Source organism: Cydia pomonella, chromosome 10, assembly GCF_033807575.1.
Source record: "Cydia pomonella isolate Wapato2018A chromosome 10, ilCydPomo1, whole genome shotgun sequence".
NCBI lineage: Eukaryota > Metazoa > Arthropoda > Insecta > Lepidoptera > Tortricidae > Cydia > Cydia pomonella.
Genome location: NC_084712.1, coordinates 14,098,407 through 14,115,430, shown reverse-complemented (window position 1 = coordinate 14,115,430; position 17,024 = coordinate 14,098,407). Strand labels below are relative to the sequence as shown.

At 36.1% G+C, this 17,024-nt stretch overlaps 2 protein-coding genes across 2 annotated transcripts; one reads left to right on the top strand and one right to left on the bottom strand.

Annotated features, from left to right (window-relative positions):
* Positions 1-1,573: 1,573 nt before the first annotated feature.
* Positions 1,574-10,379, top strand: LOC133522176 (protein yellow-like). Its single transcript, XM_061857406.1, has 4 exons — positions 1,574-1,687; positions 7,483-7,664; positions 8,655-8,833; positions 9,428-10,379. The coding sequence occupies exons 2-4, from the start codon at positions 7,483-7,485 to the stop codon at positions 10,315-10,317; spliced, it is 1,251 nt and encodes a 416-aa protein (XP_061713390.1). The 5' UTR covers positions 1,574-1,687; the 3' UTR covers positions 10,318-10,379.
* On the bottom strand, positions 10,367-16,275 carry LOC133522170 (uncharacterized). Its single transcript, XM_061857398.1, is given in 6 exon segments — positions 10,367-11,352; positions 11,967-12,125; positions 12,842-12,966; positions 12,968-13,039; positions 14,283-14,429; positions 15,897-16,275. Coding segments are annotated over 6 exon segments (1,581 nt in total). The 5' UTR covers positions 16,023-16,275; the 3' UTR covers positions 10,367-10,400.
* Positions 16,276-17,024: the final 749 nt, after the last annotated feature.

Sequence of the window (17,024 nt, the reverse complement as noted above, 5' to 3'; positions counted from 1 at the left end):
CATGTTACAAACAAAAAAAAAAGGACATAAGTAAGTAGGTAACAACAGGCGGACTTATCGCTAAAAAGCGATCTCTTCCAGACATCTAATATATAGAATTATCTATTGATTGTAGATTTTTTTATCCCAATATTTAATACAGAACAACTATCGTATTAGTACCAATTCCAGAGTAGACGACTAGATCTTATGTCATACCTACTGCCTAAAAATACATTTACAGTACATATTTTATAGCACTAGTGCGAGAAGTAGCATATTACGTTACTGTGTCGAACATTTAAAGGGCCATATGTACTGTAAAACGTTGTACGATACATGTGCGAATAGGTAATTCGCAACTCGTGTCGATTTAAAACACTCCCTTCGGTCGTGTTTTAATTTATCGCCACTCGTTTCGAATTTCCTATTTTTCGCACTTGTATCGTAATGTACTATTTTAATTCAGTTTATATATAAGTGAATATTATTAATGTATTATTATCCTAAAAAAAATAATAAAAATAATAAAACGAGAACAATAAAATTTATAAATTAGTCTACTTTGTTTTATTGTGGAACATAAAAAATACTCGCTACCTCGCACCTATGAACTAACTTAGGCCTAGTTTACCACATCTGTTAAATAACTAACTCGTTATTTATGAGGACCACTTATGCAATATTAGCGTTACTATGTGTCTCGGTATGTATTGGTTTATTAACACTTGAAGCAGATTGGGTAATGTTATCTCAACTACGAGTATGTATAGCATGCCTCTTTTCAAAGTCCATTCATCCGGGCTATTGAAAACATAAAATGGCGGCAAATTAATAAAAAACGTATTGCAACCCCGTGTATAAGGAGCTAAAATAATTATTATACTTAGGCCCAATTGCACCATCCCACCAACCCGGGGTTAAGCGGTTAAACCGTTAACCTAGTGTCAAATTGTACTGGTAAATATGGTAACTGCAGGTTTAACCGGTTAACCTCGGGTTAGTGGAATAGTGCAAGTGGGCCTTAAATTTTTTTTTTCTTATCGTTCGATACATTTTAGACATGCGAATTTGACTCTTATTTGCCTGACATGGCTAAAGCCGATAGGGTTATTAGAAGCCGATAGGAGTGTCCGTCCGTCCGTCCGGGGTCCATGGAAGGAAAAAAAACGAGTGATTTTGATGAAACAATATCTCTGAACAAAAACTTTGATATCAGTACTACTTAGACTTAGCAGTAGTCTAGTGAATAAATATATATTTAAGGTCATTAAAGCGTCTACCGCGATTAAATTTCATTATTTTACCTTTAATCCGACGTTTCAGTTAGGTTGCACTAACTGTGGTCACGGAATACAATGACGGGTGGTGTCTTTAGTGTAGTGGATACAGTTGGTCAAGTCTACTTAAACCATTAAACCACAAAAAAGTATTTAAATACCTACGCAAATGTTGTAAAAGCCTAACAACAAATAAAATTAATAGATGAATGAACCATTCTTCGTCAATCATCATTAGCGTGTTAAATAGACAAGTTTCGTTACTTTTTTTACATACAGACACCTAATAAAGAAGTTGCTGATCAACGTGTGTTAAATATCCACCCGCCGGCTATACAGTCGGGTGACCGTGGCTGTAGCATTCATAAAGGAGCCACACCACCTGATGGACAGACGTGTGCTACCAGTTCCCTTGAGGATATAAGAAGGTAAGAAACATACAAGCAAAGTGAAAACTATTTAAGTACAGTAATATGAAAAAAGGAATGTTTACTTAAAAATAATATTACTTTCAATGATATAAACGCGTTACAATGTGAAAATTAATTACTGTAATTGTTAAACAAAGGGGGTCCCTCCTTTAAAATTATCTGCTACCAATTAACACTCACGCTGCATTGTATTCTACTAATTCCAGCGTTACCTTTTTTTATAATAAAAAAACATTATATATTATGTAAGCAACAGCTTTTACAGGCATGCCGTGGTTGCCTGTAATTGAGTGAATACTCAATCAGTATTATTTTATAACTTGTCATTTATAAGTATTTTTGTATTGCACCTGTTGGCAAACGTCAATAAATAAATAAATTATCATTTCTGATAATTAAATATTAAGGGTACCTACATTTTTTTGATTGTGGAAAAGAACGTGGAAAATTGTTGTTATTATTCGTATTTTACTAATATATGTGTTAAGAAGACAACAAAGAAAAGTCTACGGATTTATATAAATAGTAAATTAAAAACATTTTCAAAAAAGCACACACACCTTATTTAATTATTTGCTGAGAATAGAGCCAATACGAACCATCTAAGTAACTACAAATAATCGTACCTACAGCTACAACGTGGTAACTTTAAATAAACAAAAAGGGAAACCTGTAGGACGCATTGACATGTTTTTAAATATGTATATGTTTCGTTTCAATTTATATTTTTATAACCTTGCTTCTGTCACTTATTGTTCATATGACACTTAAACCACAACTCGATATGACCACGAAATTCAGATCAGTAGTTAATTAAGTCACTGGTTAATATTGTGATAAGTAGGTATCAGCAGGAAATACGATCGACATAGTGGCCGAAGTCTTTCTCGCACTTTGGCAAATCTTAATATTTTAGAAAAAGACGAATATTTTATTTCTGTCCTGAGTGTCATAAAATGCATCGATCGTGCTACCTGAGCTACTATGAATTGACCTGCCAGTGTCCACCGGTCGTCCTTTTGCTGAAGGACAATCTTAATTATGTATAATGTACCTACGGAATTTGGTAATCTTCAGTTATATATGTATGTATAAATATAGAAATGGAAGGTTAATCACATCAAACGATAAATACATATACTATAAACAAAAATAAAACCATAATGTATATATGTGTGTGTGTGTGTATGTTTTTATAATATATGTATTCCGTTTAAATCTGATGGACCTGAAGCTAGCCTGTGGCCTTTGGCAGAGCCTGCAGAGGTGGGTGGGTAATGTTAAAAAACGTCGTACCTAAAGCCACACTATGAGGAACTACTGTAATTGTTAAATTACTGGCCATTTATGGTGTACCTTAAGTTTCTATTAGTTGAAATAATCGTCTTGGCTAATTCCTAGCTAATTATCTTACGCTTGCGGCTTAAAGAAAATAGGTAGGCACGCCGAGATTACGGCAACTAACTGCTAGCACTGTATGGAGGTTTACAAATAGGTACAATAATATGATGATGATGTATCCTGATGTCCCCCTCAGGGACATAGGGCTCTCAGAAGAGGAAGGGAAAAATATTATGGAGTAAAAGACGTAAGAATTAGGTGCCATATAGGAATATTTTAGTTAAATAATTCTCTCAACTCAAAGAATGTGTAAGTGTCCTTAATCCTTATGGTGTAACAAATAATAACATTTCAAAATTTGTAAAGTGGGCTAAATCGATAACCGATTCGGTACTTATACGTAAGCAATTTTTTTCCATTTTTTTTTAAATCGCGAAAAAGTGTAAACTTAGAGTATGACATCATTACTATGGTTGTATAAGATAAAATATTTTATATCCATAAAATTTGAATTGTGTCCGGTTGTCATAGATTTCCAATAGCACAATCGGATTAGGACTAACCCAATCGGATTAGGACGAACCTCGAAATCTATGGAACAGTCATGAAATTTTGTATGTATAGGTATAAATTAAAGGGTCCTCGAGGAATCGCAGCCATCTTGGAAAATGTGTACCATCCAGGAGAAGCACGCGTTTCACTCAAAATCTAAGTTCTTTACGAAAATATCGTGTAAGGCAACATTCAAACTTATTAAATTCTACACAAAATAGTCCTAGACATCTTTGCGGAAAAAATACATCTTGCTATAAATATTACTTGTTGAACCCAGATTTAGCGCTTCTACTCTTTCAGGAGATATTCTCTTAAAATGAAATTTGGAAGAATATGAATTCCACTTTTAACTATACATGATCTACCCCAATATCAATATTTTACTTAACTGCGACTTAACCAGAAAGTAGGGTTATGGGTATAAGTACTGATGACTCAGTACATACATCCTGTAGCGCAGGACACTGGACCTATTTTTTAAATGACGTATCGGTAGATTCCTCTTGCCCTTCAAAACCTATTTTCAATTGTTCTATTAAAAAAAAATCAATACAGCCGCCTTGAGAGAACTACGAATATTAAATCATATTTTTTCTTCTAGCGCCGAAACTATTGAGCGGATTTCAATAAAATAGACATCAGTAGATCCACAATTAGAACACGAGTGCTATGCAGTACAGAGTTAATAAAATTCACGGACAATAAAAGCGGCCTAGTGCGAGTCGGACTCGCCCATGAAGGGTTCCGTACCATTTAAACCGTATTAAAAAAACTACTTACTAGATCTCGTTCAAACCAATTTTCGGTGGAAGTTTGCATGGTAATGTATATCATATATTTTTTTAGTTTTATCATTCTGTTATTTTAGAAGTTACAGGGGGGGGGGGGGGGCACATTTTACCACTTAGGAAGTGCCCCTCGCGCAAACTATTAAGTTTAGAAAAAAATGATGTTATAAACGTCAATATCATTTTTGAAGACCTATCCATAGATACCCCACACGTATGGGTTTGATCAAATTTTTTTTTTTAAATTTTCTGACGTATTAAAAAAAATACTTACTAGATCTCGTTCAAACCAATTTTTGGTGAAAGTTTGCATGGTAATGTACATCATTTTTTTTTGGGTTTATCATTCTCTTATTTTAGAAGTCACGGGGGGGGGACACACATTTTACCACTTTGGAAGTGTCTCTCGCGCAAACTATTCAGTTTAGAAAAAAATTATATTAGAAACCTCAATATCATTTTTGAAGACCTATCCATAAATACCCTACACGTATGGGTTTGATGAAAAATCTTTTTTTTTTTAATTTTAGGACGTATTAAAAAACTACTTACTAGATCTCGTTCAAACCAATTTTCGGTGGAAGTTTGCATGGTAATGTATATCATATATTTTTTTAGTTTTATCATTCTGTTATTTTAGAAGTTACAGGGGGGGGGAGCACATTTTACCACTTTGGAAGTGCCCCTCGCGCAAACTATTAGGTTTAGAAAAAAATGATGTTATAAACGTCTATATCATTTTTGAAGACCTATCCATAGATACCCTACACGTATGGGTTTGATGAATTTTTTTTTTAATTTTATGACGTATTAAAAAAAACTACTTACTAGATCTCGTTCAAACCAATTTTCGGTGAAAGTTTGCATGGTAATGTACATCATATTTTTTTTTGGGTTTATCATTCTCTTATTTTAGAAGTCACAGGGGGGGGGGGACACACATTTTACCACTTTGGAAGTGTCTCTCGCGCAAACTATTCAGTTTATAAAAAAAATATTAGAAACCTCAATATCATTTTTGAAGACCTATCCATAGATACCCTACACGTATGGGTTTGATGAATTTTTTTTTTTAATTTTATGACGTATTAAAAAAAACTACTTACTAGATCTCGTTCAAACCAATTTTCGGTGAAAGTTTGCATGGTAATGTACATCATATTTTTTTTTGGGTTTATCATTCTCTTATTTTAGAAGTCACAGGGGGGGGGGGACACACATTTTACCACTTTGGAAGTGTCTCTCGCGCAAACTATTCAGTTTATAAAAAAAATATTAGAAACCTCAATATCATTTTTGAAGACCTATCCAATATACCACACACGTACGGGTTTAATAAAAAAAAATATTTTGAGTTTCAGTTCTAAGTATGGGGAACCCCCAAATTTTATTGTTTTTTTTTCTATTTTTGTGTGAAAATCTTAATGCGGTTCATAGAATACATCTAATTACCAAGTTTGAATAGTATAGTTCTTATAGTTTCGGAAAAAAGTGGCTGTGACATAAACGGACAGACCGACGGACATGACGAATCTATAAGGGTTCCGTTTTTTGCCATTTGGCTACGGAACCCTAAAAAATTTAGGGCTAAATAATGTGATTCTAAAAACAGATTTTATTTCTTAAATGGGGTTCATTAAATAGTGACAGTAATCAAATTTGACACCTAAAATTTCTGGGATCCCTGTTTAAATACGTGTCTTAAAATTTGAGCTTCGGGGACCACGGATCTGACGGCATAGGAAAAAGTATGCGATGCGGATTTACGAGTAATATGAATATTGTGTAAGGCGAAGTGAAAGCTAATTAAATTTCACACGATAAATGTTTATAACACTATGCCCCTAAAATGAAGCCATCTCATAGAAATATCGCTCAGAAGTCAAAAAGTTGTACTACTGACGTTTTATTCAAATAAAACTCGGTTTAAATATATATTTGTACTTTTTATTAACTTATTACCGCTTCATTTCTTGCAAATATACAAAAAAACAAGCTTGGAATTTTGATTTAACTTATTTTCTCCAAAAAAATACCAATGCGGAAACAAAAAATGTCTTAAAATATTACGCAGAATCTGCTCCGTCGATTGAAATGATTCGCAATTGGTTTACGGGTTTTGGATATGGTCGTACGAGTACGAAAAATTCTGAAGACCTGTTGAGGTCATTGCACCAGCGATAGTGACTAAAATCCATGGCATGGTATTAAATGACCGGAGAGTCAGAGTTCGTGAGATAGCTGAAACTACAAACATTTCAGATGAACGGTAGAGTAATAGATATTTAACACAATCATTTAGACATGAAAAATCTATCCGTGCCAAGTTTGTTAACGGCGGACCAAAACCCCACTATACACGGATACTAACTTAGTGGCTATGGCCGAATTGCACGAGTTGCGTTACGAAGTAGTTCACCACAACGTTTAACACCACAAATTTACGTTAATAAGTGTTCATGTTTGTAAAATAATCTTTAATTTTTTTTGATTGTCGAATGAGATTGGAGGATTAAAAAAAGCGGCCAAGTGCGAGTCGGACTCGCCCATGAACGGTTCCGTACCATTTATGACGTATTAAAAAAAACTACTTACTAGATCTGGTTCAAACCAATTTTCGGTGGAAGTTTGCATGGTAATGTATATCATATATTTTTTTTACATTTTTCATTCAGGGGGGGGGGGGGACACATTTTACCACTTTGGAAGTGTCTCTCGCGCAAACTATTCAGTTTACAAAAAAATGATATTAGAAACCTCAATATCATTTTTAAAGACCTATCCATAGAATAGATACCCCACACGTATGGGTTTGATGAAAAAAGATTTTTTGAGTATCAGTTCTAAGTATGGGGAACCCTCAAAGTTTATTGTTTTTTTTTCTATTTTTGTGTAAACATCTTAATGCGGTTCATAGAATACATCTACTTACCAAGTTTGAACAGTATAGCTCTTATAGTTTCGGAAAAAAGTGGCTGTGACATAATCGGACAGACAGACGGACATGACGAATCTATAAGGGTTCCGTTTTTTGCCATTTGGCTACGGAACCCTAAAAATACCTACGAGTATATCTAAAATTTTTAAAAGGTTACTATAATATTCCAGATGAAGGGAGGCACGCTACTGCTGATAGTACTGCTAACTGGTGTGGTGGGCAGTGGCTATGCCAGTGACGACGGTTACACTGCCCCCCGGAAGGCCAAGGGTATAGGCACCCTGTTCCGCTGGAAGCAAATCGACTTCGAATATGAAAATTTACAGGATAGACAAGCTGCTATCGACCGTGGGTAAGTACTCGTACAATCAGAGGCATAAGTACGATGGTAAATTGCTGCATTTCAAATAACACTTGTAGTTTCGTCATGTCGTCTGTCCTGTCCGTCCGCCTGTCTGTCGGTATGTCACAGCGATTATTCGGAACGGAAACTATAAGATATACTCGAGATACACGGAAAGTATAAGATTGTATTTTAACAAAATTTGGAATGTATGTGTATCGACTGGTCTTAAAAAATAACATCAAAATTGTAAAAAAACGTTTTTTGAATCAGTAAATACTTTTGGAAACAATCGCTCCGAAATTAACCTAAAATATTATGTGTGTATAATAATACATAAGGATTAATGTAATAAATATGTAGGAGCCCTTCATTATGCGTGGCCCGACACGTTCTTGGCCGGTTTATCTATTTATAGATAATTACATTAATAAACTTACTATTTATTTGACGACCGGTCTGGCCTAGTGGGTAGTGATAGTGACCCCGTCTATGAAGACGATGGTCCCGGGTTCAAATCCTGGGACGGGCATTTATTTTTGTGATGAACACAGATATTTGTTCCTGAGTCCTGAGGGCTGATTTTTGAATTTCGAACACTCACTCGCAAATCTGTGGAAAACGCCAAAAAATATTTCAGAAATACGAGCAATAGAAATTGGGAATCTAGTGGTATTGACCACTTGTTTTCAATTATATTAGTAGAATTGAAATGCCTAGTAGTGGAGATAAATTGAAGGGAATTACACGAAATCGAGCACTCCAAATTCAAAAATCGGCCCCTGGGTGTTTTCTATTTATTTATTTATTTAACCACTGTATTGTAACCGCTTACCTAACCGCTGCAACGGTACAATTTACTTCTTGATCAACGAATTCGATTTCCATACATTCCGCAGCGATATGTATCAGCTCGAACAAAGACTAAGCTGATTACTTACGCAATATACTCGTACACATAACCAAACTAGTTGTCGATGTATGACATACATTTTCTAGGCGGTTCAACCAAACGAATGTAATAACCCTGGGCGTGGAGCGGTGGAAGGACCGCGTGTTCGTCAGCACGCCTGCATGGAAGAAGGGCGTGCCGGTGACGCTGTCGTCGGTACCGGTCGTGGGCTCTAATGAATCGCCGCTTTTGAAACCATACCCCAACTGGGACTGGCATAATGCGGGTATGTGATTTAGACTGGGTAATATGTTCTGTTCTTATGAGAATAAATGTCTTTAAACCGAATATTTATTGGCCATTGTCTTCTTTTTCTTCCTAAGTAATGGGTAATATTAATTGGCCATTGATTGACTTAATTATAGGGTTGCTCCGCAGGCATTATAGGAGGAAGAGGTGGATAAGGGATATCACAATTGCCGACTCTACAATAAAAATATATGGCACTTTAAAAGTAATTAGACTAATTAGTAATATACAGTAATTACAGGCATAGGTATACTCAGATTCCGAATCATTAATTTACAGAAATAGGGTTAATTATAGGGTTAATTACTCAAAGGAAACAAGAATATCTAATAAAATTTTCAGAATAACCTTGTGTTATTGAGGGCAGTTAGAGATGAATACACTAAATGTAAACGTAACTTTTTACCTTAAATACAAAACAGTTTTCAGTAAAAAACGCATCTTTTATATTGAGCGTAGTTAAAATTATTTTGTGTATGGAAATTGACCCATTACGATAAAGCGCGAATAGCATAGAATGTTGAAAATTACAGTCAGTAATTTAATAAAACTATTTTTCTTTTTGTTTTAGATAACTGTAATGGATTCACATCCGTATTCCGAATGGCCGTCGATCATTGCGGCATCATGTGGGTGCTAGATGCCGGACAAGTTGAAGGTTTTGAAACTCCTCGCCAGATCTGTCCGCCGACTATATTCGCCATTGATCTTGAAACTGATACTGTACTAGCGCGTTACCCAATTCCAGCAGAATATGTACTTCAGGATTCCTTGATTACTAATATAGTGGTTGACTCCAGAGACCCTCTCTGTAGAGATCTCCATTTGTACGTCGCTGATGCACGGCGTTATGGACTTATCGTATTCAGAAGTTCTGATGAATCATTCTGGAGATTTAGCCACTATACTTTTTATCCGGAACCATTATTGTCCAATTACACTTTACATGGAGTAAATTTCCAATGGTCCGATGGCGTTTTTGGAATGTCCTTAGGCAAACTACATGAAGGAGATAGACCTCTATATTACCACGCAATGTCTAGTTCTTTGGAGTTTGTTGTGATGACATCGGTAATACGTGATCCTTTGCGTGTTAGTGACTCAGTGGATGAATTTAAACTTTTGGGTAAAAGCAGAGGCCCAATAGGGCAAGTCTCGGCATCTGTCATCGATCGCAATGGCGTCATGATCTTTAACCTTGTTTCTCAGGACAGTATTGGTTGTTGGGATACTCGGAAACCATACGAAGATGCCAACCTTGGAATTGTGGCCCAAAGCAGTAACACATTAGTGTTTCCTAATGATTTGCGATTAGATCATGAGGTACCACAAATGGCCTGGATAATAACAAACAAATTGCCAATGTATCAATTTAATTTGATAAACCCGAACGAATATAATTATAGGGTATTGTATTTAGATCCGACCAAAGCTGTAGAACATACTATTTGTCAGCCGTAGAAAGAAATTGGCATCAGTGTTAGGAAAATATTGTTAATAATAAAATGTGTGAGCTTTATTGCGTTCATAGTTTTATTGTTTACCTATTTTCCTTTATTATTATTACCCTTTTCGGCCTTACTACTTTCATATGAAGAATTTGGATATTGTATTGAATCCTCATTTATTAGACTGTTTTGTCTACAAGACATAATTTCTGCTAATTGTGACTGCATTTTAGTAATAAGGGCACACAAACTATTCTTCGAATCAACTGACAAATCACTTTTAGGTCTGATACACTCGTGTGATTTTATTTTCACTACTTTTTCGCCAACATTTATTTTAGATTCCTGTTTCAATTGTTGTTCTTTATTCGTTTCACTTAAATTTACAGCTTTCTTTTCTTTGTTTTCAATACTAGGCATTCGTACACTATTTGTTGACGTTTCTTTTATTAATATGGTATTTTTTCTACTTACAGCTGCAATTGATTGCTGTTCTGAAGTCTCAGTAAATTTACTAATAATGGAACTTTGAACCGTTCTAATTGAATCAAAATTTCGGAGTGTTTGATAATCAGATGAGCCTTTCATAAATATTTGTGGATACAGTCTTAAATAGGAAGCCGTATTTTCTTTACTACTTCCGACTAATGGTGGATTGTCATCAGTTTGATTTGTCAGAGCCGGGCAAGTTTCAAAATTGACGATGGCATTTGACGATGAAACAAGAACTTGGTGTGACTCAAACAGTTCTATACCTTCGTACTTTGTGTTCCTTAAATACGCACTTATTCTCAGTAACATCAGTACCAATTGCTCTGTAATGCGATCCGTGTTGCGGGGCACTGTTATTTCATTACCAAAGTAATCTTCATAAGTTCCTGTAATTGATGAACATTTGATATTGTCAGTACTGCTAGCAATATCTGTACTGGCAGCATCTGTCTTTTTATCGGGATCATCAATTGTTTCTGATGCAGTGTTTGGCATATCAACAGTTACACGAGAAGCAAGCGCCGGTGGATCAGAAAGTTGTGGTCGTTCTACATACCTGTATTGCAAAAAGCAAAACCATATCAATAAGGTTGCGTAGATACCTATTGGCAAATGTCATTTTATTATAATCCACGTCCAGGACTACAAAATAGCATAAAGCTGACGTTAGAAAACTTTTTACCTGACTGCACACCGTGAAATTGCATTTGATTTGATGTTTTGATTTAAAAATTAAGTAAATATCAACTTTGTCACACTTGCAATGAAATGTTGACAGGAATTATTTCAAATTAGGTCCAGAAATACTACGCATCCGGTACGATGAGTGAAGATGTAAATTTGTCAATGAAGGTGTGCATTTCATAAACCTAGACCTGTAAAGCAACCTTCTTTTGTTTTAAAACGTCAAATTGTGACACAACGTCTAGGCATTCAACCATCAAATAGTAATAGATTCGTAATTGGTTTTTACCTCTGTAAACCTACGAATAAAACAAACTGACTAATGTTTTTTTTTCATTGCAAGTTTGAGAAATGCACTATACAAGTCTCGCGCAGCGAACTATGCTCGGCCGTCTATATCTACCCTGCCTGCAACCCTTCGTTTCCCGTCCTCTATGTACTACGAGTATTATTTACGATTTTGAAGTAAGGACTCATTTCACTCACCAGTTAGATAATAATCGTCTCCGTAGCTGCGCTTCGCCTAGTAAAGACTTGGTGCGTCGCCGTCGTATAGCGAGCTCGAGGCCGTAGTCGAGATCATTCGCTGGTACAGCTTTCGGGAACTTTTGAAACACTGATGCCACTTTCAAAGTCTTATAGTAACTAAAACAATGCAATCATATAAGATTTTGCTAGCTTTTACCATTTTAAACCTCCGACGCAAATAGAGAGGTATTATAAATTTGACCGCTATGTGTGTGTGTTTGCATATGTGACTGTCTGTGGCACGTGTCTATGTAAACGGGTAAACCGATTTGGATGCGTCATCAAGTTGTATCCGTTTTGTTGCGTTGGGGGTTTTTTTTTTTTTTTTTTTTTAATCTTTATTGAAAAAAGGGTTTTTTCACAATTGAAAATGTCACCCTTATTGTGACATAGCAAAACAAATCAACTCTTATTAATAATTATCTACGCTTAATACCTAGGTTAACAATCTCATACAGCTTCTTCGCCTGTTTTGATTGCGGGTAGGCCAAAATTAAATTAACTTCACCTATATCATATAAATCACAATTGTATTTTTGCATGAAGTTTATCCTCTCAGCCTCGTTTCGAACACATTCCACCAAGATATGGAACACTTATTTTTTTATTTTATAACACTACCTACCCTAATAATTACATAAGATAGGAAAACTAAGTATCGCGCGCCTGCAGTCAAACTGTGTAAACAGTTTTGCAGGAAACTGTATTAGATTATAAGTTTATTCCATGAAATAATAATAAATAAATAAATAATAACAAAATAAAAATAAAACATTTTAAAGTTGATAATGACATAATAATAAAAATTTAACTAGTTTTACTTGGTAACTTACTTCAGAACAAGCATCCACATATAGACGGAAGGCATGATAGAGGCAATCTTGACGATGACGAACTTGACGCAGGGCGGGCGGGCGGCGCCCACCAGCACGCACGTGCCCAGCCCCAGCGCAAGGCCTCAGCAGTTCGCACAGCAGCTTCCGGATCGCCGCCATCAGCAACCATGGCAACACTAAAGTAGGGCGCTCCTCCTGCCAGCAAACGGAGTTATTAGATCTATCCTTTCGCCATTCTGAAATTAAATACTAAATATTTCAAAAAAAGCTGACAGTATGACTAATTCGAAAATGATTACTCCATCAATGATTTCATGTACGACATACACGATTAATATTAAAAATGCATTTCTTTACTACTAGTGTAATATCATTTATAAATTGCACATCTTATCACAAGTCACAATTAATTGTATGTTATTATTGAATTCGCTTTGTAATTTCGAATGAGATATTTTCTAGAATATTATTGATATCAATGTATGCATGCATGTTATTTTTTAGCCATGACATTAAAATTAGTACACCCGCATTTGTGGGTAAAAATATAGTGATAGATATCTACCACCACCTTTTTAATCAAGGCTTTCGGGTTAAGATGTACTGTACGTGTATTCGAGTATGGTAGCAAACACTTTTATCAATAAAGACGAAAAGTACGTATAAAACCAACACTAAATCCTATTGTCAAAGCACCTGGATAGGTACTCGTACGTACCTAATCAATAAAGTTGTCCAAGCGGATATCATAATTATTTTACACGAAGCAGGATGTAAATTAACCAGCAAGCAACGTTCTTGTAACATATCTTATCGTGTTCATTATTTTAAAGTAGGTTTTTTGTTATTCTTATCATTTATAACAGTGGCCTACAGGTTTTTTTCTAAAATAATTGTTCCTAGCACGATGTACGAAAACGTATTATTAAAATAAAAACGTGTTTTTTTAAGACTTCTACATTTACACTGTACATGTAAAGGTGTAATAGGCAAACGGCCCGATTCGAAGAATGAGATACGATAACGATAAGTTCTGGTTTAGATAAGTTCTCATTTAGATATCGTTTGTAGGTCGTATAATTGACAGAAGCAGCTCGATTCGGGCAACCAATGTCACTTTGACGTTAGAAATATCGTAGATATATCTTATTGGGATCACAGCGGAATCGAAATAAACGTAAATTTTGACATGTCGTTTAGTTATCGAACTTTTAAAGATCTTTCCAAGATCTTAAACGTGTCTTAATCATTCTTCGAATCGGGCCGAAATACCCATAACGTTTAATATTTACATCAGTGGCGGATTTGCCCTAATGCTATACATTAGAGGCGACAGTCTATATAGCTGAGAAAGGGGCGGCTAGTAGTTTACTACAGGGCCTGGGGCCTAGGGCGGCCAACACTGCAAATCCGCCACTGATCTAGATTAGGTACGTACCAGGAAAGCAGGGTACAGCAAGACGATATACGTAGCAAGGTAAATGTAGACGGTGAAGCACTGCACCAACATGATACCGGAGATCATGGTGCGCAGCACTCTTTGCACCGGCATAGATATTTCTGCTGGCATGCTCATCTGCCATACCTAAAAAAAAAACATTTTATTTAGCGTTCATGATTTCGCAGCTTTGCAAGCTGCTCTACTATGAAGCATGTTTTTTTTTTGTAATTTAACTTCTAATTAAGATAATTGGATACACGCAGGTACATACGCACACACCACACGCACATATGCACTCACACACGCACGAACGCACCTAACCCAAACCCGGAATAGACCTAAAGTTACACTCATCTTACATAATAGGCTAGATGATAACTTTTTATTATTATTAATAGAATCAGTCGACGGTGGAGCCACCAGCGCGGTAAGAGCGTGTGACTTGCAATCCGGAAGTCGCGGGTTCAAAGTTCAAACCCCGGCTCGTACCAATGAGTTTTTCGGAACTTCGGTACGAAATATCATTTGATGTTTACCAGTCGTTTTTCGGTGAAGGAAAACATCGTGAGGAAACAGGACTAATTCCCAATGAGGCCTTGTTTACACTCTGGGTTAGAAGGTCAGATGGCAGTCGCTTTTGTGAAAACTAGTGCCTTCGCCAATTCTTAGGATTAGTTGCCAAGCGGATCCCAGGCTCCCATGAGCCGTGGCAAAATGCCAAGAAGAAGAAAAGTGGATCAGGTTTGTTTTGAGGATCAATATAATGTCTATTGGACCCATTCCATTAAAGCAATGCAAAAGTCAGAAAATAATAGTCAAAGTTTGACAACCGTACTCTACTCACGAAACGCCCCTATCAAAACAGCAAGTGATCGAGACGTCATGATCACTAAGAAACCATCTTGAAGTAAGTATAGAAGTTAAGAAAGTTGCGATTTTGGCGGTGAATCTATTCTATACGGTCACTTCTGATAATATCAATAGAGACAATGTGCCAAAAATATATATACACTACGCTAATATGAGCCATAAGTCGTGTGTACGTATTTTTGGCACTTCGATCGTGTCGATGTTTTTAGACGTGACTGTACTATAATATTGAAAATTTGAAACTGAGGTTTTTATTATTTCATTTTTCCATTTATTTTTATAGTGTCCAATATATTGTGAAACATTGGTCATTTTCTAGATTTTGTTATCAAATTCTTGTCATCATCCCTATTGTGAACACCACAACAACAACACATAGGTTATTTTATTATTAACACTTTCGGTACCAAGCGCCCAGTTTCAGTACAATTCTTGGCAGTGAATGTGATAGGCACTGATTGTATTATATCTTGACATCATGGAAGGCAAAACTCGTCCCTTTTCTTTCAATTGATCACATCAGCCTGGTCCCTAGGTTCAAAGTAAAATCGGGACTATTAGATTAGTATTTCGTGTTGCGCTATTGCTGATGTAGTCTGCCGCGTCTCCACTTAAACACTTTCAGAGCTAAGCGCCCCAAATTCCAATACAAGCTGAATGAATATATTCAAACGTTTTAGTTGAACTGCCAATTCTCTGCTTTTTATGAATCTTACTCCTTCCTTCAATTGATACACATACCTGTTTCAAATTAGCGTTAACTTTAAACAAAGTTGCATCAAAAATGGTTCGCAGGAGACCAAGGATAGTCCACAGGCACACCTCGGACTGCACGTTCATGCCCACGTAGGATAGAATATTTGTCATGGTACTGAATTACTGATCTAATACTTGTAAGTACATCTGAATAAGCTTTTAAATTAGGTGCAAGTGGAATTATTTGAGCATTTCTATTTTTATACATCAATGGCAACAGATTATACATACATTGTAGGTTTGACTTTTGACTGACGTTGGTATAGATAAGAAATGCAAAAACCATCTCAAGTTTTTGTTTGAACCTCTATCGTGTCATTCACGAAAACGCATGCCTGGACTCGTATTGTCAAGTTAAAGGTTAGATTTACGGAAGGTGGATAAAGGAAATAAATCTCCATGTACCAAAAAGTGTCATCAAAAAACCTTAAATAGGTGGCGCTACAATACCTAGAGTACTTGAACAAAAAAATCAAATCATAGATAGCGCACTTCACTCCGTCGATAGCGCCTAGGTTCTTAAGCTACTCTAGCGCTACTCTGGAGAAATTTGGAACTATTATTTATAGCTAACAGCTGGACACTTTTGCAACAGTTTTACCATAAGAGATGTCACTCCTCTTAATTCCACGCTCCATAGTTAGATTTAACAAATCTGCGCGTCCTCGTGGATGACAGGAACTATAGGCAAAACAGACGCCACGCTGTCTGAGGGTCTACCGCCAGCACCAAAAAATCGAATCGAAAATCGTTATCTGCCACTCTATCGCTCTTGCATATTCGAGCGACAGAGAGGCAGAAAACGTTGTCGATATTTAAATGTTGGCGGCAAGTTGGCGGTAGACCTTGTGTTCTCTTTGACGACGAAAGTCAACAACTATTATTTCTTGCTCCTCGCTCTTGTAAAAATGCCATTTGGTAAAGGAACAACCATGCTTTGTATAAGACGTTCATTGAATGTCACTCTCATTATACGCAGCAAAGAGTAAAGTCATAGTAAAGTAAGTATGTGCGCAGCCAATGGATGTGTATAGAGCTCATTAGCGTTTCATCAACACTTATTCAAGTCACTTGCGAAACGGAGCGGTGTGGTGTACCTTGGATTTCCGATAG